Source organism: Spodoptera frugiperda, chromosome 22 (assembly GCF_023101765.2).
Source record: "Spodoptera frugiperda isolate SF20-4 chromosome 22, AGI-APGP_CSIRO_Sfru_2.0, whole genome shotgun sequence".
Taxonomy (NCBI): Eukaryota; Metazoa; Arthropoda; class Insecta; order Lepidoptera; family Noctuidae; genus Spodoptera; species Spodoptera frugiperda.
Window position 1 is genome coordinate 5726447 of NC_064233.1, and position 24002 is coordinate 5750448.

Sequence of the window (24002 nt, forward strand, 5' to 3'; positions counted from 1 at the left end):
ACGATAAGGGAAGGGTTTTTTAAACTCACGTTTTCATGGAACGAAGTTATGAATTTTTCCAATACATAAAATTCCAATAATCGAACATCAAAATTAGGTAGATACGGGCACTAGGCGATTAGATTTACAGAAGAAATGTTTCGTAATTAGCTAGTGACCCCTGTACCTAGGTGTTGTGATAAGTTTGTATAATTTAAAATCAAGAACCATGCGACAGCAAGTATTAGGTACCAATTTTTTTAAACGTATTTTAAGCTGACACTTTGTGTAGATTCTATTCAACCTGTATTCTTCAGTGCTTCTTGATGTATATGGGTATTTTGTTACACGCTGTATATTACGATTGTTATGTCGCGATCGGGTCGTTTATGTGTTACGCCTTTTATTCACTGAAGAGGTAGGCAGAGGTATTCGTTTATTATACAATTTGTTCACTAGTTACGTTATGTAATAGAGGATGAGTCTATTAGTATATACCGGGTTCTACATTTCCAATTTCCATACTAGGTACTACTGAGATTTAAAAAACATAACCCTCCTTCTGGCGCAGTCGGGTAAAAACAAAACCTATACCTAATAGGTACTTTGTCTGATCCAGAAGTCGAACTTATAACCGATCACCCAGCAAGGCACTCGGGTGTAGTATTGTATTTAAGTTTAAATATTTAAATAAATAAATTATTATAGAGTTAAAAAAAAACAAAAGTAAAACCTTAAATTATATATTAATTCTACTTATAGAACGCTTATTATTTACTGTATAATTCATAAACTAATTATTTTAATCACAAAGATAATTACAGAGATATTTTATTATAATGATTGTAATGTTATATTAAATTATTAATCATTTATTTGGACCTATTTTTAGGGTTACTAGTCATAGAAACTACGTACTTTAGCCCTTTTTTTTTGAGGGTGGAAAATCATCCAATGACTTCTCCCGCCCTAAGCGATTTTGAGTGGGAGAGTCAGACTCTTACTGACTAAAAACCAACCCGTTCCTACTCCTGCTTGTCGAGCCGGAGCCCCGGTTAACCCGCTAGGTAGTCCGCAGTTCCGGATCAGGCATCAGCCCGCGACGTTGCTCGCTGTCCGCAGACCCGCACTTACGGGCAGTTTTGGCTGTGAAAGAGCCATGCTTCCTACCTACTCTTATGATATTTCGGGTGTCCATGGGCGTCATCATAATGCGCTTGTTCAATGCGGGTTGGCGATTTCAAACCCGATGTTTTCCTTCACCGTTTATAAATGATGTCTAAATAATCTTAGAAAGTGATCCGTCTACTCGTTTGTAGTTCATAAAAAATGTACATGACATCGATAACTTTAATCCAACTCCAATCTAGAATTCTAGATAGTGCAATTTGAAATCAAAATGGTTTAACAATAACTCCTGGTGCATGACCAATTGTGTCACAAATAGAACTTCGTAGAACGTCGAGTCGCGAGTTAGTAAAAGTTTCAACGCAAAACTGTCATCGTTGTACTTTCTGCCATGGATTGAGGAAGGGAGAAATTCATATTGATGTGGTAAGGGGAGCTACGGACGACGTATTGAGTTACCAGGGCTCCGGCTTGATGCAGGGAAGGAATAGGGTGGTTTTTAGTCAGTTACAGTCTGACATTCTCTCTCGCTGTACCCAAGGCGGGAAAAGTCATTTGGAAAACGGTCACATAGTTTCACAGCTTAGCTATTACATATTTGTAGCATAGCTACATAGCACATCCCTGGTGGAAAAGCACCTTCAAACAGAGAAATAATATTGATGCAGGTCATCTAACTCGGTCAATCCTATATACACACTGGTGTATATAGGCTTACTTAGTACCATTCAGATTCGAGACGTCCACTGGGACGTCTTGTGACTGATATAATCATAATAATGATGATGTACTAAAAGGTTACTACCAAATAGTGAGAATCATAGCAATACCGTGAAGAAAGTGAGGCCTATGTTCAACATTGAAAATAATATGGGTCCCAATATGCCTAGAGCAAACGTGATGTTCCTCAGCGGTGGGCACTTATGGGTTGTCGATGTGTAAACATTATACCAACTGATGATGATACGCAATGACATCCTAATTCCACCTCTTTGAGGAGTGGCTACGGCGCTACGGCGCGCGGCGTCCTCACCTACCACCTGACACAGGTACTTACCGGACATGGAAGCTTCAGTAGAGCATCCCCACATAGTCAAAATCAAAGCATTTATTTCAATTAATCCTAAATTAGGCACTTTTGCAACGTCAAATTGAATTGTCCGTCAGGGAAGCTAGGCACTCGTTCCAAGTGTTGCTTCGAATGGAGAAGAACGAGCAAGAAACTCCATCGTTACTCTTTTTAAAAAAAACATCCAACTACATTCACAAATCAATGTTCTAAATTGAGCCTCAATAGCGGTAGTCGGTAATTTTCTTTGTGGACCGACCCGGGTACGAAGTCCCGGCTATTTCCTAATTAATTATGCATTGGGATCAAATTAGGGCGTGTCCTAAGCCTAGTGAAGTTCCGAAGTCACTTAGAAGTTCCGTAATAGCATTGCAGGTTATTGTTTATTTATTGGCCAGGTCATTCAACTTGGGGTTAGAGGTTAAGCGACGGTAGCCGCGGTTGTTTTATGGATGGGAGGTTTTTGGTGAAGTGTGATTTTTTTTTCAAATTTAGTTTTTTTATGGTGTAAGCCGGTAAACGAGCAGACGGATCACCTGATGGTAAGAAATGGCTGCCGCTCATTGACGCTCGGAACATCAGAGACGTTATAAGTGCGTTGCCAGCCTTTTGGGAGATTTAGGAATTTGAAGGTTGTTGAGGAATCGGGGATTGGGGGTAATTGGGCCTCTGGTAACCTCACATACAACAAAACACAACGCAAGCGTTGTTTCACGTCGGATCTCGTTCATTAATCTTGCAAACAAAAATGACACAACTACCCCAAAAATCTAAAACACGCATCTACCATCACTTCTGTCTATCCCATAAAGCAACACTTACCGATTGTAACCGAACCTTGACCCGATTCCCGGATCTTATTCAAGAGAAACAAACCGATTTACATGAAAAACAAATATTTGCATACCCGAGAAATGTTTTCATCAAGACGAACAGACAACGAAATAAGAAATAATGACTCGTATAATAAATATTGTCAAGTAAAAAGTTTTTATAAAAACTGGTTCCGTATCTACAAAAAAAATGATCATAAAAAAAAAACAACGTCACGCCTTTTATCTCCAAAGAGGTAGGCAGAGGTGCTCATTAGGGTACGTAATGCCGCTATACAATGTACACCCACTTTTCACCATATGTGTTATATGTCCCACGTAATAGGGGATGAGCCTATTGCCATATATTGGACACAATTCCAGACTTCGTGCTACTACTGAGAAATTTTCGAAAAACCGAAAAAAGCCCAGTATTGCTTTGCGCGAACCGGGAATCGAACCGGCTACACGTTGCGTGACAGCCGGTTACCCAGCCACCGCGCCAGCCATGCAGTCTATTAGTGATATTGTGAAAGCATGTAATGGTGTAGATGAGTATTTTTTTATTTAAATGTCCGTCTTGTAGATTATTACGCACGGAGCAACTCTTTGTTTGATCCACAAATTGTTGGTTCGGGTTTGGTTGTCATGTGCATGTGAACTTGTATGTTTGTAAACGCACCCACGACACAGGAGAAAATCCTAGTGTGAGGTAACGTTTTATTAAAAAAAGAAAGTTAGAAAAACAAATCACAGCAAGAACCATTGCTAACGGATCCCTAAATATTCAACTACCAGTTTCAGTTCGGGTCACAATGACAATGGCACTTCAGTAAAAAACATTTGTATTCACAATATGACATGAAATCAGTGTTTTTCAGTAACTACTCCAGTTTGTATTCAAATTCATGAGTTTGTGTTTATTTACTTAGACACCACTGACAAACGAAGGAAGACTAGGGTCCAGTCAAGGAAGCCGTGGAGGCAGGGGATGCAGTAAACCTAACCTAAACCTAACCTAAACCTAACCTAAACCTAACCTAAACCTAACCTAAACCTAACCTAAACCTAACCTAAACCTAACCTAAACCTAACCTAAACCTAACCTAAACCTAACCTAAACCTAACCTAAACCTAACCTAAACCTAACCTAAACCTAACCTAAACCTAACCTAAACCTAACCTAAACCTAACCTAAACCTAACCTAAACCTAACCTAAACCTAACCTAAACCTAACCTAAACCTAACCTAAACCTAACCTAAACCTAACCTAAACCTAACCTAAACCTAACCTAAACCTAACCTAAACCTAACCTAAACCTAACCTAAACCTAACCTAAACCTAACCTAAACCTAACCTAAACCTAACCTAAACCTAACCTAAACCTAACCTAAACCTAACCTAAACCTAACCTAAACCTAACCTAAACCTAACCTAAACCTAACCTAAACCTAACCTAAACCTAACCTAAACCTAACCTAAACCTAACCTAAACCTAACCTAAACCTAACCTAAACCTAACCTAAACCTAACCTAAACCTAACCTAAACCTAACCTAAACCTAACCTAAACCTAACCTAAACCTAACCTAAACCTAACCTAAACCTAACCTAAACCTAACCTAAACCTAACCTAAACCTAACCTAAACCTAACCTAAACCTAACCTAAACCTAACCTAAACCTAACCTAAACCTAACCTAAACCTAACCTAAACCTAACCTAAACCTAACCTAAACCTAACCTAAACCTAACCTAAACCTAACCTAAACCTAACCTAAACCTAACCTAAACCTAACCTAAACCTAACCTAAACCTAACCTAAACCTAACCTAAACCTAACCTAAACCTAACCTAAACCTAACCTAAACCTAACCTAAACCTAACCTAAACCTAACCTAAACCTAAACCTAATACGGGAGAGGACAATACAGAAGTGGCAAGCGCGGTACGAAACCTCGAGCACAGGCTCGGTAACAAAAGTGTTCTTCCCGGACGTCCGAGAGGCGAAAAGGATACTCAGGGACATAGTCCTCACACCGACCCATGTACAAGTCCTCACAGGACACGGAGGATTCTCAGCGTACCTCCATCGATTCCATCTAAAGGATAGTCCCTCATGCGTCTGCGACTCTGCTTGCGAGGAATCGGTGTGGCACCTGCTCTTCGAGTGCCCAAGGTTTAGCCCGGAAAGAATGGAGCTGGAAATAAAGATCGGTATCCAGCTAGACCAGTCCACACTCCATACCATCATGGGGAAACTAACAACAAGAAAACCATTCTTAGCATTCGCGAGCAGAGTGGCTGTCATCGCGGCAGAGAACGAACAAGACAGATGCATCCTTCCGCGATCGGAACAGACTACCACCATCAAATACCCCACTTACCACCACACAACAACCAGCAACCGCATCAGTAAATGCAACGCACAACGCAGCAACTGCCACTGTTGTCCCACAAACAACCACAACACAACAGTCCGAAACGTCAACCACCTCAACCACTGGTACCCTACAAACCACTGCCACTACACATCCAACAACACAACAATCTGCAGCATCAGCGGCAGCAGCAGCAGTGGTGGAGCCTAGCCCGCAGCAAAACCCTAACTCCATGTCAATCGCACACCTCTTGGCATGTGGGGGAGATGGCGTCCCAGGAATCAGACTGCGGGGCGTCGCCCTCTTTATGAACAGAGAGGGAGAAAGGCTGGGCATAAGCTACTGCATCGGTACAAGCCGTCCAAGGGCCCGAATAACAATATCACCGGGCCTTGCCGCCCTGATCAACGGAAGCACCACCAAATCAACCATCAAAGGCAGCAAATATGCAGCGCTGCCACAAGTGGAAGTGGCTACTCACCGATGCCGCTTAATGCGACACAAAGGTAAGACGATCGCATTATTCGAGTGGGGGGTGGAGACTCCATTTGCACAGGCGAGCTCATTGCTTCGACAGATCGGTGAGGCAGGAGGAGACCCAGCATTCACAGCCCGCACCATAAGCGTGGACGCGATGGCGGTTGGGGGGGAGAGGGGCGAGGTCGCGGACAGGTTTGGCTGTTTAAAAGCCTCTGAACACCACGAGGTAGTAGTTTATAAAGATAGAGGGGAAACTCTAAGTTTCCTCAAAGCCCCCAGGAGACTAACAGCATGCGCAGCAAGCCCTTCAACCCCAGCCACTCAAAGCGGATCCGAGCGGGCCCAACAGAAGGCAGCCGCCGATAAAGCTGAGCAGAATAAAACCAGATGCCCAGAAGATCGGGTGCAGTCGAGGAGTCGCCTGAAAGTTTTCGGCACCTTCCTTAACACTCTGCTTCCTACCGCAACCCGCAACTCAAACAGGCAAGAAACAGCCGTAGAGAGGTTCTTCTCCAGAATCGCTAAACCACCCACACAGCCAAAGCCCACACCAACCAGAGCTGATAAAGGGCAAGTCAGCCCGCCGATACTCGCCCTAAATTCGGGAGTCACGGATCACGTGAAGAGCGCCTTCCTCGAGTATGTAGCTGTCGTGAGAGCGACCAGAGAAGTCAATCTTGCGACATGCAAGAAGATCATGCAGACGTTCAGAAGAGAGACAGAAGGACTCTTAAGGGTGCTGCTCGAGGAGGCGGGGGCTGCGGTGTACGACAACTCCAGATCAATAGTTATCAAAGGGGAAATGGAGGGGTCGTACATGGCGGCCTTTAGCGAGAGTTGTGGATTCGTGTACCTGGACACGGCCGAAACGGACCGCTTGGGTAAAATTAAATTTAGTGCACCCGAAGATGACCCAATGGTGGTTACCGCCAAATGTACCAAAATCATGTTGGATGATAGGATCCTCGCAATGGCACAGACCATTTTAGAAAATCAGGACATCCAAGCATCATCGGGAAGTTGGGTGGTGCCCAACATCAGGTGGGTCAACGGAGTGCCAGGCTGTGGCAAAACAACTTGGGTGGTAAAGAACTTCGATGGGGAGAGGGACGTTGTAGCCACAACAACAACCGAAGCTGCCAAAGATCTGAGAGAAAAGCTTGCGCGCCGCTTAGGTGACAAAATCAATACTAAGGTGCGCACTATGGCCTCAATATTGGCGAACGGGTTCAAGAACCAAGAAAAATGTTACCGGTTAACGGTGGACGAGGCTCTCATGAACCACTTCGGGTCCATAGTGATGGCGGCCAAGTTGTCCGGAGCAAGCGAACTTGTCCTCATAGGAGACATCAACCAGCTTCCGTTTTTGGACAGGGAGAACCTATTTCAGCTACGGTATACTCGTCCAGATCTAGTGGCTGGCATCACCCAGGAACTGCTCTGCACTCATCGCAACCCTATGGATGTAGCATACACCTTGAGCGACATATACAGCGGAATCTACGCCTCCAAATCATCGCTGTCGCAGGTCCACTCCCTGAGCGTGAGAGGCTACACGGGGGCGCAAATCCCGGCTACTGCCAAAAACATCCTGTTTTTGGTTCATACGCAGGAGGAGAAAACTTCTCTTGTGAACAAGGGATATGGGTCTGGTGAGGGATCGCGCCTCATGACTATACATGAGGCCCAGGGTTTGACCTGCGACAGTGTGATTATCATTAACACCAAGTCGAGGAGACTCCAGGTTCACAATAGCGTATCACACGCTGTGGTGGCGGTGTCAAGACACACGAACAGCTGTGTGTATTATTCTGATGATGCCGAAGACGCCATAGGCCGTTTCGCAAAGAAAGCGATGGATGCGCCGACGAAAACGGTCGTCGACTACAATTTAAAAACGGCCATGCAACATCGGGACGCCAGCATCATAGAACCTCTGCTGAAGCTAGACATCTTTAATAAATATAAGCAATCCCAACAACAGTTGAGTGAACGCTTGCTGGAGGCCTCGGAGCTGATGGATATGGTGAAGTACAACGCAGAGAGGTATGAGTCATTGGCAAATGACCTACCAATGCAGTTGTGTGAACCAACCTCAGCCTCTTGAGACTTCAATTACACCGGGACCAACTGTAATAAAATCAATTAAAAGTCAGTTAAATAGTAAACATAACTATAAAACATATGTTTATAGTGATGAGCTAGGTTCCGGACTTGGCCAAATGATGTATGATCATCTTGATCATAGTTATATAAACAATAGTTACCACAATATGAGTTATAACAAAATTATAGAACAAATAACTCATATTGACTTGGATGAAAAATCAGTTTTAGTTTTAATGGTAGGCAACAGTTTAGATTTAACAAGGGGGGATGTTGTGAATGGTGTGGACACCTTATTAAAATCAAATAGTGGGAAAATAATTGTGTGTGCTTTCCCATATTCAAATACACTTTCTTCTTCAAAGAATATGTACATAGGTGTACTCAATAACATACTACACAAAATGACATGTCAAAATGACAGACTTTTATTTTTTGATACTAATAAATTTATTAGTAATCTTATATTTAACAAGAAAGGTATACACCTTTCAAAAAAATGTAGACAGAAAATTGCTATACTTATAGCAAATAATATTAACACTGTTATAACTAATATAACAGATAGTAGTTGTAGTGACAAATCTGTGCTGTCTAGAGTGTCTAACAGCACAGAGACACTAGGTTTAAACTAGATTATAAGACAACAGAAGGTACCTTTATAAATCATATGAATGATAAGGTAAATTCTGGCAGTATAAAACTATTTCAAAATAATTATACACAGGAGCAGCACAACCTTAAATTATTTTATATTAACATTCAAGGCTGTTCCTCAAAAATCTTAGAATTAGAGCTGTTTTTAGAACAAACTAAGTTTGATTTAATTTGTCTATCAGAGCATTGGTTAAAGGAGGACTACTAACTAACTAACTAACATCTTTAAATCTAGAAAACTACAATGTAATTAGTAATTTCAGTAGAAAACAAATATTACATGGTGGGTCCCTAATATTAGTTAAAAATAGTATTAAATCTAAAGAAAGGAAAGACATTGTAGCACTGTCAGTTGAACACACCATTGAGTTGTCCTGTGTTGAGCTGGATAGACATGTTGTAGTTTGTGTTTATAGACCACCTAATTATCAGAATCTTCCTTTATTTGATTCTGTCATGGAGGATGTTTTAAGAAAGGTTTCTACTAGTCACAAGTCAATAATTGTTTGTGGCGATTTCAATATTAATTTATTAGAAAATAGTACAAGCAGTATGGAATTGTTAAATTTGTTTGGATCATTTAATTTAAAAAATGTTTTTTTAGAACCAACTAGAATAACATCCTCGACCGCCACCTGCATTGATAATGTTTTTTGTAATTGTGATTACAAAGAAAAACATATTATAAATAGCTTGCCATCCGACCACTGTGGACTGATGGTTGCGTATAGCTCTTATTTACCTTTGCTAAAAACTCAAATAAGATTTAGACAAACTACATTTAGAAATTTGGAGAAATTAAACAATTCTTTAGCTAGTAAATTAAGTATAAAAACATTTGATATTAGTAATGTGAATAAGTTGTACAACGATTTCTTTGAATTATTAAACAAGGAATTTAACAATATTTTGCCACTCAAAAATAAAGATATTCATACCAAATTTGTATTTAGCGATTGGGCTACTGTAGGTATTCGAAAGAGTAGAAATAAACTTTTTGATCTTTATGGCATGAAACCATATAATAACGACCCCCATTTTCAACAATATGTAACATCGTACTCAAAGACTTTTAGATTAGTGTGCAAAGCCGCAAAACGTCTTTATATCAGCAATAAAATAAAATCAGCTGATGACAAAATAAAGACAACTTGGAAAATTATACAAAATGAGACTGGTAGGAAAAAAATACATAATTCAGAAATTAAATTAAGATCTGAAATTGGACAAATTTCTTCAAAATGTGATGTAGCACAGGAGTTTGAAAATTTTTTTACTAATATTCCTATTAAAATAACTCGAGATTTAAATTCTTCAGCTACACTCTCAGCTAGTTTGCTTAAAAAAATGTAAAATCATGTCAACATGACTTTATTTTTCAATATACGAATCCTCTAGAGATCGTAAAGGTCTTTAAAGAAATTAAAATAAAATCAACTGAAGATCTTTGGGGACTATCAGTGAAAGTCTGCAAAACAATTATTCAAACTATAGCGCCCTATCTGGCTATGATTTTTAATAAAAGTATAGATGACGGTGTTTTTCCTGACCTTATGAAATATAGCAAGGTTATCCCACTATTTAAAAGCGGCGAAACCACAGAACCTAATAATTATAGGCCTGTATCTATTTTGCCGGTCCTTAGCAAAGTGTTTGAAAAGTTGATACTGTCTCAGATGCTTCATCATTTTAATAAAAACTCCATCTTCCACCATCAGCAGTATGGTTTCACTAAAGGTCGTTGTACAACTGACGCCGGTGTTACTTTAATGAAAGAAATATTTGGTGCCTGGGAGGAAGCACAGGATGCCATAGGTGTTTTTTGTGACCTCTCAAAAGCATTTGATTGCGTTGACCACGAGACACTTTTGCTGAAATTAAATCATTACGGGATTAGAAACACTGCGCTCCGTCTATTGAAATCATATCTAGGAGATAGGCAGCTAAAAATTCATATTAACGGTGTTAATTCACAAGGGTCTGAGATAAAAATGGGCGTTCCTCAAGGTTCAATATTGGGTCCTTTCCTCTTTTTAGTGTACATAAACGATTTGCCACTCATATTCGAAAATGAACCAAAAATGGTTCTGTTTGCAGATGATACATCACTGATTTTTAAAATAGGTCGACGTACGAATAATTTTGACGACGTGAACAGCTCCATTCTTCGAGTCTATGAGTGGTTTACTATTAATAACTTGGCGCTTAATGAGAAAAAAACCAAATGTATTAAATTTTGCTTGCCAAACGTACAAAATAACGAATGTTATGTTGCTTTGAACGGACAAAAGTTAGAATTTGTTAAGGAGACTGTATTTTTGGGTATCACATTAGATGACAGATTACAATGGGGGCCCCATATAAAAGCACTTTCGGGGAGACTAAGCTCAGCTGCTTATGCAGTTAGACAGATTAGGCAGCTAACGGACGTAGGTACGGCAAGGCTTGTTTATTTTAGTTATTTTCACAGCATAATGTCTTACGGCATTTTGCTGTGGGGGCGAGCTGCGGATGTAGAATCAATTTTTATTTTGCAAAAGCGAGCTATTCGAGCAATATATAACTTGCCCCGTCGCGAATCTTTGAGAGAACTATTTAAAACTATAAACATTCTTACAGTGCCTTCTCAATTCATTTACGAAAATATTATGTACGTGAGAAAAAATCAACAATTGTTTGAAAAAAGAAGCGACAGACACAATTTTAATACGAGAGGTAAAAATAAGTTAGCTATACCGCAATTCCGATTGTCCAAAGTGCAGAAATCCTTCATGGGATTTTGTGTTAAGTGTTACAATAAACTACCAATCACCGTACTGAATCTGAACTTAAATCTTGTATGAAGCGTGAACTGTGTAAACAGGCATATTATAAACTGTCAGATTATATTGAAGATAAAAATGTGTGGCAGCATGTTGGTCCGGCTCCACTGGACACTCGCTCACACTAGACAATGCTCTAATACGATCACTAGTTACACGTTAAATTAAAGTACTAATTTATTCCAATGTAGTCTAGGGATCCTGTGGCATCAAGCAGTTATTTATTTATTTATTTTATTTGAAAAATTAAATTAAAGATTATTTTTTATTTGTTTAGAAGCATTATTTCAAAATTGTAAGTGTACATATGTGGGCACTATGTTTGAAACAACCCGCTTTTTTAATTTATATTCTTTACAAATTGGTTTTATTGTCCCATAGTTTTGACGTCGTATTGTCGTTACATTGTTCCTACATATATATACAATAGGTAAATGATCAAATAATGTATCAGAGATATTGTAAAAAACATTTTTTGAAAAGAGTAACGATGGAGTTTCTTGCTCGTTCTTCTCCATTCGAAGCAACACTTTGGAACGAGCGCCTAGCTTCACTGACAGACAGACTGACGGACAATTCAATTTGACGTTTCAAAAGTGCCTAATTTAGGATTAATTGAAATAAATGCTTTGACTTTGACTTTGACTTTGACTAGCTGAGTCCCTGGCAAAAAGACAAACAACTTGACATCCTTTCTCCTCCTCTTTAGTATAAAATCAAATTGTAACTGCGCCACAGAGTTTGTCGATCACACTCATTCGAGGATCTGAACGACACTCTCTGCCACGCAGACATTGTCCTCTAGAATTAAGAAGTGGTATTTTTAGTGGTAGTATAAGCATGAAATAAGGTTAAGAAAAAAAAAAAAAAAAAAAAAAAAAAAAAAAAAAAAAATGGACTCACGTAGATTAATAAGTTTAATTTTAAGAAAAAGAGCCGAACACAATAATATTGTAACCAACGAAATTATAATTCTAATAAATGCATGAAAAAGGGCGCGGACGACATGTCTGCGGATTGTTTGTTTATTTAAAAAAAAAAAAAAACCTAAACCTAACCTAAACCTAACCTAAACCTAACCTAAACCTAACCTAAACCTAACCTAAACCTAACCTAAACCTAACCTAAACCTAACCTAAACCTAACCTAAACCTAACCTAAACCTAACCTAAACCTAACCTAAACCTAACCTAAACCTAACCTAAACCTAACCTAAACCTAACCTAAACCTAACCTAAACCTAACCTAAACCTAACCTAAACCTAACCTAAACCTAACCTAAACCTAACCTAAACCTAACCTAAACCTAACCTAAACCTAACCTAAACCTAACCTAAACCTAACCTAAACCTAACCTAAACCTAACCTAAACCTAACCTAAACCTAACCTAAACCTAACCTAAACCTAACCTAAACCTAACCTAAACCTAACCTAAACCTAACCTAAACCTAACCTAAACCTAACCTAAACCTAACCTAAACCTAACCTAAACCTAACCTAAACCTAACCTAAACCTAACCTAAACCTAACCTAAACCTAACCTAAACCTAACCTAAACCTAACCTAAACCTAACCTAAACCTAACCTAAACCTAACCTAAACCTAACCTAAACCTAACCTAAACCTAACCTAAACCTAACCTAAACCTAACCTAAACCTAACCTAAACCTAACCTAAACCTAACCTAAACCTAACCTAAACCTAACCTAAACCTAACCTAAACCTAACCTAAACCTAACCTAAACCTAACCTAAACCTAACCTAAACCTAAACTGAAGTAAAGGAAAAACATCTTGAGGAAACCTGGGCTTATAATTTCTAATTATAAGTTTGAGATCGCCAACCCGCATTGAGCAAAGGTGGTGATAAAGGTGTTTTTTCACCAGAGATGGGCTATGCTACGTTGCTGTGGATGCGAAACATCATTTACGCAAAGAAACACAACACAACCGTTGTTTCACGTCGGTTTTCTGTGAGGCCGTGGTATCACTGCGCAGTCGAGCCGGCCCATTTGTGCCGAAGCATGACCGCACCATGAAGCAACGCACCTGTGACTCCTCTGGTGTTGCGGAAGTCCATGGGTGGCGCTGATCGCTTACCATCAGGTGACTCGGTTGCCACCTATTCCATAAAAAAAAAAAACAAAAACGCATAAAAAGTCGCGTCAACTTATAAAGCCTTCCCTAGCGAGTTTACTTTCAGGAAATTGACTCGTGTAAACTCCTGTAAAGTGGTGTAAAATCTCGTGAAATGTGTTTCAGTTGTTTTATTTACTGAAATTACAGTATAAGTGGTCTACTGAGACTGTTTTGCCGCTGGAAAAAGATTAATGAATACATACATCTATGCCTATCAAGAAAAGTTATTACATTAAATAAAATTGCCTCGTTGGTCGAGTGGTCGCAAGTGCGACTGCCGAACAAGGGGTCTCGGGTTCGATTTCCGGGTCGGGCAAAGTATTACTGGACTTTTTTCAGATTGAGGAAAATTTGTCGATAGTAGCACGGGGTCTGGAAATGTGTCCGGTATATGGCAATAGGCTCACCCCCTATTACATGGGACTTACAACATGAATTGTGAAATGTGGGTCTACATTGGCATTATGTGCCATAACGTGCACTTCTGCCTACCCCTTTGGGGATTAAATGCGTCATGTTATAAAAAGAAAAACAATTTTGTAAGAAAAGTAAAAAAAATACGTGTCTTATGTTTTAAAATAATCTACCATTAAAAATAATAATTTAGGATACCACCCTATTCGTGCTAAAACATGGCTCTCCCACCCTAAGTGATATTACATCTTAATCTAAAATGATACTTAAACTTAAAGTAACTTCATAACTTTGGAGATACTTTAAGTTATCGATATTAATTATATCGAATAGATTGCAATCGAGTTGAGTTGCGACTCTGGTGGTGGGTTTACAAGGGTGATGATGGACTGGATAAATCTTAAGATTAATAAATACCGTATGAAGAAACCTTTTATGAATTAATTTAAACCATTTATTATCATTTTGGCTGGCAATATTTTTCTTTTTATATATATTTAATGGGTCGACGTTTGGCCGCTATCTCGCCTGATGGTAAGTGATGATGCGGCCTACGATGGAGCACGTCTGCCCATAAGCAACCTATTAACTCGAGCTTTGGTGACAACCAGGTTATATCCATCAGGAAACAGAGACTCCGGCAAGGAGTTCTACTCCCTAGCAATACACGAAAGATGAGCGAAATAGACCCAGTATATAAGACAAAAAGTGCATTTTTGTCTTAAGTTTTTAAGTCTTTGACTGCCAATAGAAAACTGTTGAAGGCAAATCCTCCGCTAACGTCGGTCACCGGTGACTACCACGGCGTTCAATGTGTATCTCGTATAAACAATCTTTACATTTTCTCTTTTAAAAAAAACGTTGCCCCACATTACGATTTTCTCCTGTGTCGTGGGTGCGTTTACAAACATACAAGTTCACATACACATGACACCCAGACCCGAAACAACAATTTGTGGATCACACAAAGAATTGCTCCGTGCGGGAATCGAACCCGCTACACGTTGCCCAGCCACCGCGCCAACAAATAAATGCTTATAAAAATATCGTTAGATATACCGCGCGACAATATTCCCCTGTGTGTCATGACATCAATATCACTAATATATTTAATGATATCGATTTGTCTGTTCGTCTGTGATAATTTATAAGTGAACACCTGTTATATTATCTGCTAACTATAAGAGGTTTTGACATCATTTTTGCAATTTCGAATTTTGTCGGCGGTATTTCGGAACCACTTACGATACTTACAATACGACCTTCAAACCTTCAAGAAAAGAGCGTATTCCTTTTCAAAAAAGGCCGGCAACACACCTGTGACTCCTCTGGTGTTTCGGGTGTCCAATGGCGGCGATTGCTTACCATCAGGTGATCGGCATGCTCTTACCGGCTTATAAACTAAAAAAGGAACAAACATACGAAGGGTAGATATTCGTGAGACATAATGTATTTACCGGAAAATTATAAATTTGTGTTGCATTGTGACGGAGAAAAAAAAATCTACGCCCACATTTTGCTAGTAAAATCATAAACACACGGTTCGTCTTATAGCTGTTTTTTTATCCCCTGCAAACTCCAGAGTGACTTGAACTGAGGGTTAGGCATTATTCAAACTCTAAGAGCCATCAGACCACCACAGATGGGGCCCAGTAGGGCTAATGCCTGATCCGGAGCTGCGGACTACCTAGCGGGTTTACCGGGGCTCCGGCTCGAAAAGCAGGAGTAGGAACGGGGTGGTTTTTATTCAGTAAGAGTCTGACACTCCGTCTCGCTTTGCCCAAGGCGGGAGAAGTCATTGGGTGATTTTCCGCCTAAAATAAAAAGGCATTATTCAAACATTCCGTTTTTTAATAAAAAAACTTTTTACAAAAAAATACTGAAGAAAATCGGTTAAAAAGAAGACTAAAATGGTCAAAATAACTTTTATTTCGGAGTTCGGTGTTAAGTGAGAAACAAACTATAATGAGAAACACCGACTTTCGAAATTAAAGTCATTTTGATCATTTTAATTGATGATTTTTTTAACCGTCTTTCTTCAGTACAATCTGTTTTTTTTTAATGATCCCTAACTTTTAAAACATGTGATAGAACACAAATACGGTATAAAAATGCACAAAATCAGTATAACTAGTGGTCACCTAGTGGTCGAAATTCGACCATATACGATTTAATTTACAATACCACTTAACATACGTTTAAGAATAATTTTTATTTAACGAATTGCTGTTAGTTTTGTAAAATTCTAATTACTATATTCCGGCGCATCATGAATAGGAAAACTCTATTCATATGAGACGTGAAAATATCATCGCAATGTCTGTCGATTTTGACGTTTTGTCAAATACGATCAGATACTATGCATGGTAGTGTGTATAATGTTTTATTTATTGATTTAATGTACTTTATAAGCATTATTTTTGAAAAATATTAGCGTTCTGTACTTCTCCTACCCATAAACTATAAGTGTACCAAATTTTATGCTCCTACGTCCGGGCAATTTTCGTATCCAAAGTTTTTGCATCACGTATTAATATATAGATATGTATAAACATAACAAATTTGAAACAAAACGACGTAAACAGCAATCCAAAAATAAACAAAAGAGAACCAATTTGGTAAAATTAACATTGAGCACAGCGCCATCTACATTTCGTCTCAAGAACTAAACCTGGAGCAGCCCTTACTAGCAAATCGATGTAGTTATAAATAAAGTGTCTAGCCGAAGAGGGGTGGCTTGTGGGTCGTTGAACCCCGCCACTTCTTTGATTCCCGTGCTATGCTTTATAGGGGTGAGATTTGCAATATGAACGGTTAAGTGTGACTTGTATTTTTCATTTACATGTGAGTTTAATTGATAGACAATGACAAGTACGTTAGGATTATACTTGTTTGCGTATATTTATGAGAATTTTAGTTTTTAGTAAAATTTCCGTGGTGTTTGGCGACTGGGCTTCTCCCAGTTGTGCAGTCTCTTTTGTGCCTTAAGGCTTAAGTCATTCTGTCTCCTGCATTAAATTCACCGAGGGAAGTGGAAACTATCGTTTTCTTTTTATTCTCCTCTAATAACATCTTCTGATCTGTTTCGTTGCGGGATCCAAGACAGTCATTCATTTCCCTGGGACGCGCCGGACTTCAGTGTTCCGGTGTTTTCATGTTTGTATCTACTGTAGATCCTGGTGCACAGGAGTTGCAGCGGTATGGGAGGTTGTGGCGGGCTTGTCCCAATAAAAAAAAATATTTATGTGTCAAAAGAACTGGGGCCTTAATCTGCTATGACAATTGTGTCAGAATGGTCGATCATTGAGCAGTGTAAGATAGACGGAGCTATGTAGGTTGTGCAGCTCTTTCGGTTACCTAATGGTAAGCCATCAGCGCTGCCCACAGACATCCGCTACACCAGAAAAGTTACAATCATTCGCACGGAGCACTTCGCTTGAAGCTTCCTTGTGCGCACCGCTAGGGAGTCGAATTCTTTCGCCAGAGCCTGTGTTTCCTGATGTGTATAACCTGGATGTCTTCAATGCCCGAGTGAATAGGTTGCTTATGGGCAGACCTGCTCCATCGTAGCATCATCGCTTACCATCAGGCGAGATAGCGGCCAAACGTTGATCCACCAAACGTAAAAAATCACATTTATAAAGGGTGATTAAATATTGGAGCCAATTATGGCCAATATTTAAGCATTTATTCGTGATATACCGGCTGGTATGTTGGAGAGAGTGTGTCTTGCAAATGGGCCATCTAAACCAGAGCCGCGGCCAGCATTTGGATAAAATCATCATTAAATATTAAATTATATTGATCGTTCTATCGATTCCAATAAAGATTTCATCAAATTTTTCATTATTTTTGTGTTTTTTTTTTGAAAATCAAATCCTAACCACTTAAAAAATCACCAGTTAGTTCATTACTATGTTATCGGCTTACTCACGTATTTGTTTGTCACGACGCGACACGACGCGGCGATTGTCGTGCTGCTACAATCGATCGCCGCCAGTAGCAGCGCGACAATCGCCGCGTAGTGTGTCGCGGAATGCTGCTCAAGAATATGAGCCTCTGGCATGGCTTGAAACTAGTCGAGTTCCTCGTCAAACAAATACGTGAGTAAGCCGATAACATAGTAATTAATTTAGTATGTCTCACGAAAGTTACAATAAAATTACATTTATAGTTTTTTTTAAAGCAGTGACGCTCTATTCTCAATCGTCTGACCAAAGGCAAATTTCAGTTTGATTGTGTGAGTTTAATTGGAGCCTGCAACGAATTCGACATAATTAATAGGACGCGACATAAAACTTTTGAAACATCCATTGAAATCGGTTCAGTTTTTTTATAGAATAAGCCGGTAAACAATCTAACGGATCACCCGATGGTAAGCAATCGCCGCCGCCCATGGACACTTGAAACACCAGAGGCGTCACAAGTGTGTTGCCGGCCTTTTGGGGGTTAGGAATTTAAGGGTTGTTGGGGAATCGTGGATTGGGAAGATTAGGAAGGGGATTAATTGGGCCTCCGGTAACCTCACTCACACAACACAAGCGTTGTTTCACGTCAGTTTTCTGTGAGGCCGTGGTATCACTCCGGTCGAGCCGGCCCATTCGTGAGGAAGCATGGCTCTCCCACACTTAAAGTACTTCGCTAGTTGTATTTGTCGCCAATATCGTTGGTAGAAGAACTGATATTATGCATGATTTCTGCAGGAATAAGTCAAGTTACAAGTCACCCTATATAATTAACAGCAACCATGTTTTAAACACATTAATTATTATTGCTTGTCTTAATAGTTAAGATTAATCATCACATCAACAGCCTATATGGCCACTGCTGACCAATGGCGTCTTCTCACTCAGAGAAGATTTAAGCATTAATCACCACGCTTGCTCAATACGGGTTGGCGATTACAAACTTATAAAAATTATAAGCCCATGTTTCCTCATGGTGTTTTCTTTCACCGCTTATTAGTGGTATCTAAATAATATTAGAGAGTACATATAACTCGGAAAAAGTCACATTGGTACTTGCCGTTGGCATGCATGAGAAGCGGGCGTCTTAACCCGCCTGGCCGAAGACCTAATTAATTGAGAAACTCAATTAAAAATTATGGCTAATCTGTCCATAAAAATGCTACAATTGCCATAAAATTAATTAAGAAGTTCACCACAGACGTAAAATAAAACTCAAGGTTAGAAAAAATTGGAATCAACATTACTTCTATCAAGCTAAGCCTGAGTGTTGCGTGCATAAGAATTAAATATCACGATGATTAATTATTTACTCATTATGGTGAGTTTGTTAGGCTATATTCAATGTCAAAAAAATGCAAAGATAATCGGTGGTTATAGAGCTGATATTGAAGATTTCCCTCATTCTATGGCGTTGTACGTCGTCTGCAATGATACATCACCGCATAATGAAAGTATCTACCTGTGTGGAGCATCCATTTTAAGAACAGATATAGCACTGACAGCGGCCCACTGCGTCGTCAACGGTTGCGTCTTTGAAAGTAGTTTTTTTATGGTCACCGCAGGTTCTGAACAATTGAAAAAAGGTTTTAAATCTAGCGTAAAAGCATTATATTATCATAAATTATTTAATCTTATGATGTACGATGACGACATTGCATTACTGCGACTTACAACTAAAATGCAATTTAGTCAGAAAATTATGCCAGTACGCATAATGTCCAATCCGCCTTACCATGAGGAAGCGTTGATCGCGGGCTGGGGATTAGTTCAGGTAAGAATTATGTAATTATAGACACACACACACACACAACGTCACGCCTTTCATCCCCGAAAGGGTAGGCAGAGGTGCACTTTACGGCACGTAATACCGCTATACAATGTGATAGGCGTGGGACTTCTAACCCGTTAAGGCTGAGTACTACATCTAATTTTATCGACAAAAAAAATAATATGGGGGGTTGAACCCCTAACTGAAAATATTGAAAAATAGTGATTTTTTCGGTAAAAATAATTCACAAATGATTTTTTTTCTCACCAAAACGTTATCAAACATATGAAAAAAGTAATTAATTAGTTAGCCAAGGTTATTAGCTACCGTTTGTCGTATTTTTTTTGTTTCTACGACGCATACAACCTTTAATATCAGAAAAAGTAAAAAAAAATATTAAAATAGCCATAACTTTTAGGGGGAGGGGATTCGACCTCTTCGACCCCCGACTTTTGTCGATAAAATTAGATGTAGAACTCAGCCTTAACAGGTTAGAAGTCTCACCCCTATCACATTGTATAATGTACACCCGCTTTTCACCATTTGTGTTATAAGTCCCATGTAATAGAGGGTGAGCCTATTGCCATATCCTGGACACAATTCCAGACTCCGTCCGTGCTACTACCCAGAAATTTTTCGATAATCCGAAAAAAGCCCATGAATACTTTGCCCGACCCGGTATCAAACCAGAGACCCCTTGTTCGGCAGTCGCACTTGCGACCACTCGACCAACGAGGCAGTCATAGACATTGTTATCATATTGTGTCTGTTTTTTATAATTATTTGTACGTGCTAGTAGATCGCTGGCTAAAATCTATACTTATACTTAATATATAATACTAGCTACTTCCGCGCGGTTTCACCCGCTCTGCTCGGCTCCTATTGGTCATAGCGTGATGTTTTATAGCCTATAGCCTTCCTCGATAAATGCACTATTCAACACAAAAATAATTATTCAAATCGGACCACTAGTTCTGGAGATTAGCGCGTTCAAACAAACAAACAAACTCTTCAGCTTTATAATATTAGTATAGATTAGTATAGATATAATATCTATCTATACTATAATATTATAAAGCTGAAAAGTTTGTTTGTTTGATTGTTTGTACATTTAGGTACTCATTAATTTACGTGAATAAACCGTGATTTTCTGTATAAAATACTAGCTACTTCCGCGCGGTTTCACCCGCTCTGCTCGGCTCCTATTGGTCATAGCGTGATGTTTTATAGCCTATAGCCTTCCTCAATAAATGCACTATCCAACACCAAAACATTTATTCAATTCGAACCAGTAGTTCCAAAGATTAGCGCGTTCAAACAAACAAACTCTTCAGCTATATAATCTACTAGCTACTTCCGCGCGGTTTCACCCGCACTGCTCGGTTCCTATTGATCGTGGCGTGATGATTTATAGCCTACTAGCAAACCTGGCGAACTCCGTTTCGCCATCTGCTCTTTTCTCGTTTTTTTTTTTTAATTTTGCTTTGCTATAAACATCACGGAACCCGTTACCTTTCCATCGAATGCAAAACCGTGGAAATCGGTCCGTGCGTTCTGGAGTTATAGCGTCAGGAAGGAAAACCCGACTTATTTTTATATAATAGATAACCTTCCTCTATAAATGCGCTATCCAACACAAAAATAATTATTAAAATCAGATCAGTAGTTCTTGAGATTATCGCATTCAAACAAACAAACACACTCTTCAGCTTTATAATATTACTATAGATAATATTAGTATAGATAATATTAGTATAGATATAAAAAGCTTTATTAATAAATACAAATTTTAGATTTCTCCTAAAAAGAAAACTAAAATACTTTACGCAACCGATCAACATGTAGTGAGGAACAACATATGCGATAAAATGTTAAGTATCAAGACAAAACCAGGAGCCTTTTGCGCGGAGAGCAAATTTAAGGATTCTCGTTCAATTATGTAAGACTTTTCATGATATTTAGCAGCAAAAGAGCAAATCCCAAGTAACAAAGCTCTCCTGTAGTGCACGGTTTACAGGCTTACGGCACTAGTAACTGTCTCTTAGTGGTTTTTCTCTCGCAAGTCTGCTATGAGAGTTTTATTAGCAAAAGTACGAATATAAAATGGGCCCTTTCTCGTGTCTCTAAACGTACCAGCCTGTTATAGGCCTGGCCCCAGAACCACTACAAGATCATACTTTGTTACTTGGGATAGATCATCTGATGGTAAGCAATCGGCAATGCCAATTAACACTTGCAAGACCAGAAGGATCATGGATCGGGGTTAAGAGACGTGGGATGAAGAGAGGAAACACAACGCAAGCGTTGGTTCTTCGCGGGACGATCTCCGGCCACCGTAAGTGCGGGCCTGCGGGCGGCGAGTAAGGGTAGCTCACCGCCCGAACAGAACCAGACCCGTGCGTGCGGCGCGTCGCGTTCCGCACACGCTTCAAAGAGCCATCAGACCACCACAGATGGGGCCCAGTAGGGCTGATGCCTGATCCGGAGCTGCGGACTACCTAGCGGGTTTACCGGGGCTCCGGCTCGAAAAGCAGGAGAAGGAACGGGGTGGTTTTTAGTCAGTAAGATTCTGACACTCCCTCTCGCCTCGCCCAAGGCGAGAAAAGTCATTGGATGATTTTCCCCCTCAAAAAAAAAAAAAAAAAAAAAGCGTTGGTTCTTGTCAGTGTTTGTGGTATCACTCTGATCCAGCCGGCTGAACACTGCTGAAGTATGGTTCTTCCACGTAAGAAAAGTAAAGATACGAGACATCAAAAATATCAACAATCCCGCAGGCCTGAATTCCCATAATTACTATGTATGATCTGTGAATTGTCTTTTTTATGGTATAAGCCGGTAAACAAGCAGACGGATCGCTTGATGGTAAGAAATCGCCGCCGCCCATGGACAACCAAAACACCAGAGGCGTTACAAGTGCGTTGCCAGCCTTTTGGGGATAGAAATTTAAGGGTTGTTGGGAAGAGGGGGGAGATTCAGATTTTAATTCATATTGACTAATATTTCTTGTGTGTGTATTAAGTTCTTGCTCTTTTTTCAGTGGTGATTCGGGCAGCGCTCTTGTAGTGCGGGGTAATATCCAGATCGGGATTTGCTCCTACGGTGTCCCTGAATGGAGCAATTCTATCACTGTATACACAAACATCAGCTATTACCACAAATGGATCAACAAAGGCATTCGAAAACTTTCACGGCTCTAGTTTTCCAAAATTATGTATATTATTATCATTTCATCGGGTATAGTGCAAAACTGCGAATCTACTATAGGTAAAGGCCGTCTGCATTTGATTTAATTATACAGGGGCAGTTTAAAACTCTTTAACATCGTTATTTTAAAGGCAAATGGCCTCATTTTTACATAGATAGTACACATTTTTGTTTTCTTTATATTTTTATCATATAGTCACGCCAGCGAAAAGGATGCCAATTGGGATCATACGTGGAATGCCCGCGAAATTGAAAATTGGCTACATTTGTCAGATACGCCGAATTATCGTTTACAATATGTAAATGATCAAATAATGTATCAGAGATATTGTAAAAATCATTTTTTAAAAAGAGTAACGATGGAGTTTCTTGCTCGTTCTTCTCCATTCGAAGCAACACTTTGGAACGAGCGCCTAGCTTCACTGACGGACAGACTGATGGACAATTCAATTTGACGTTGCAAAAGTGCCTAATTTAGGATTAATTGAAATAAATACTTTGACTTTGACTTTGTTTATTTCTTTCATTATAACTTTCGTTGACACACTAAATTAATTATTATGTTATCGGCTTACTCACATAACGGTTTGACGAGGAACTCGACTAGTTTCAAGCCATGCTAGAGGCTCATATTCATGAGCAGCATTCCGCGACACACGACGCGGCGATTGTCGCGCTGCTACTGTCTACTACTGAAACTAGTCGAGTTTCTCGTCAAACAGTTACGTGAGTGAGCCGATAACATGATAATTAATTTCTTTGTTTGTTTGAACGTACTAATATCTAGGATTATTGGTTCAATTTGAAAAAATATTTTTGCGTTGAATAGTCAATTTTTTGAGGAAGGTTATAGACTAGAAAACTTCACGCTACGACCAGAAAGAGTCAAGGCGATCGGGTGAAAACGCCCAGCAGTTGCTAGCTGTAGTAATTAGTAATTTTCTGTTTTCACAACAAAAGAAGATTCTTTAATTACACGCGTAAAGCGGATAGGTGAATTCGAACTAATGATTTAAATATAATCTATACTATATAATATATAATATAATATTATAAAGCTGAAGAGTTTGTTTGT

General features: G+C 39.4%; 1 protein-coding gene across 1 annotated transcript; it reads left to right on the plus strand.

Annotated features, from left to right (window-relative positions):
- Window positions 1-19249: 19249 nt before the first annotated feature.
- On the plus strand, window positions 19250-23435 carry LOC118279788 (hypodermin-B-like). The gene is made up of 3 exons (XM_035599544.2): window positions 19250-19726; window positions 21517-21662; window positions 22761-23435. The coding sequence occupies exons 1-3, from the start codon at window positions 19250-19252 to the stop codon at window positions 22918-22920; spliced, it is 783 nt and encodes a 260-aa protein (XP_035455437.2). The 3' UTR covers window positions 22921-23435.
- Window positions 23436-24002: the final 567 nt, after the last annotated feature.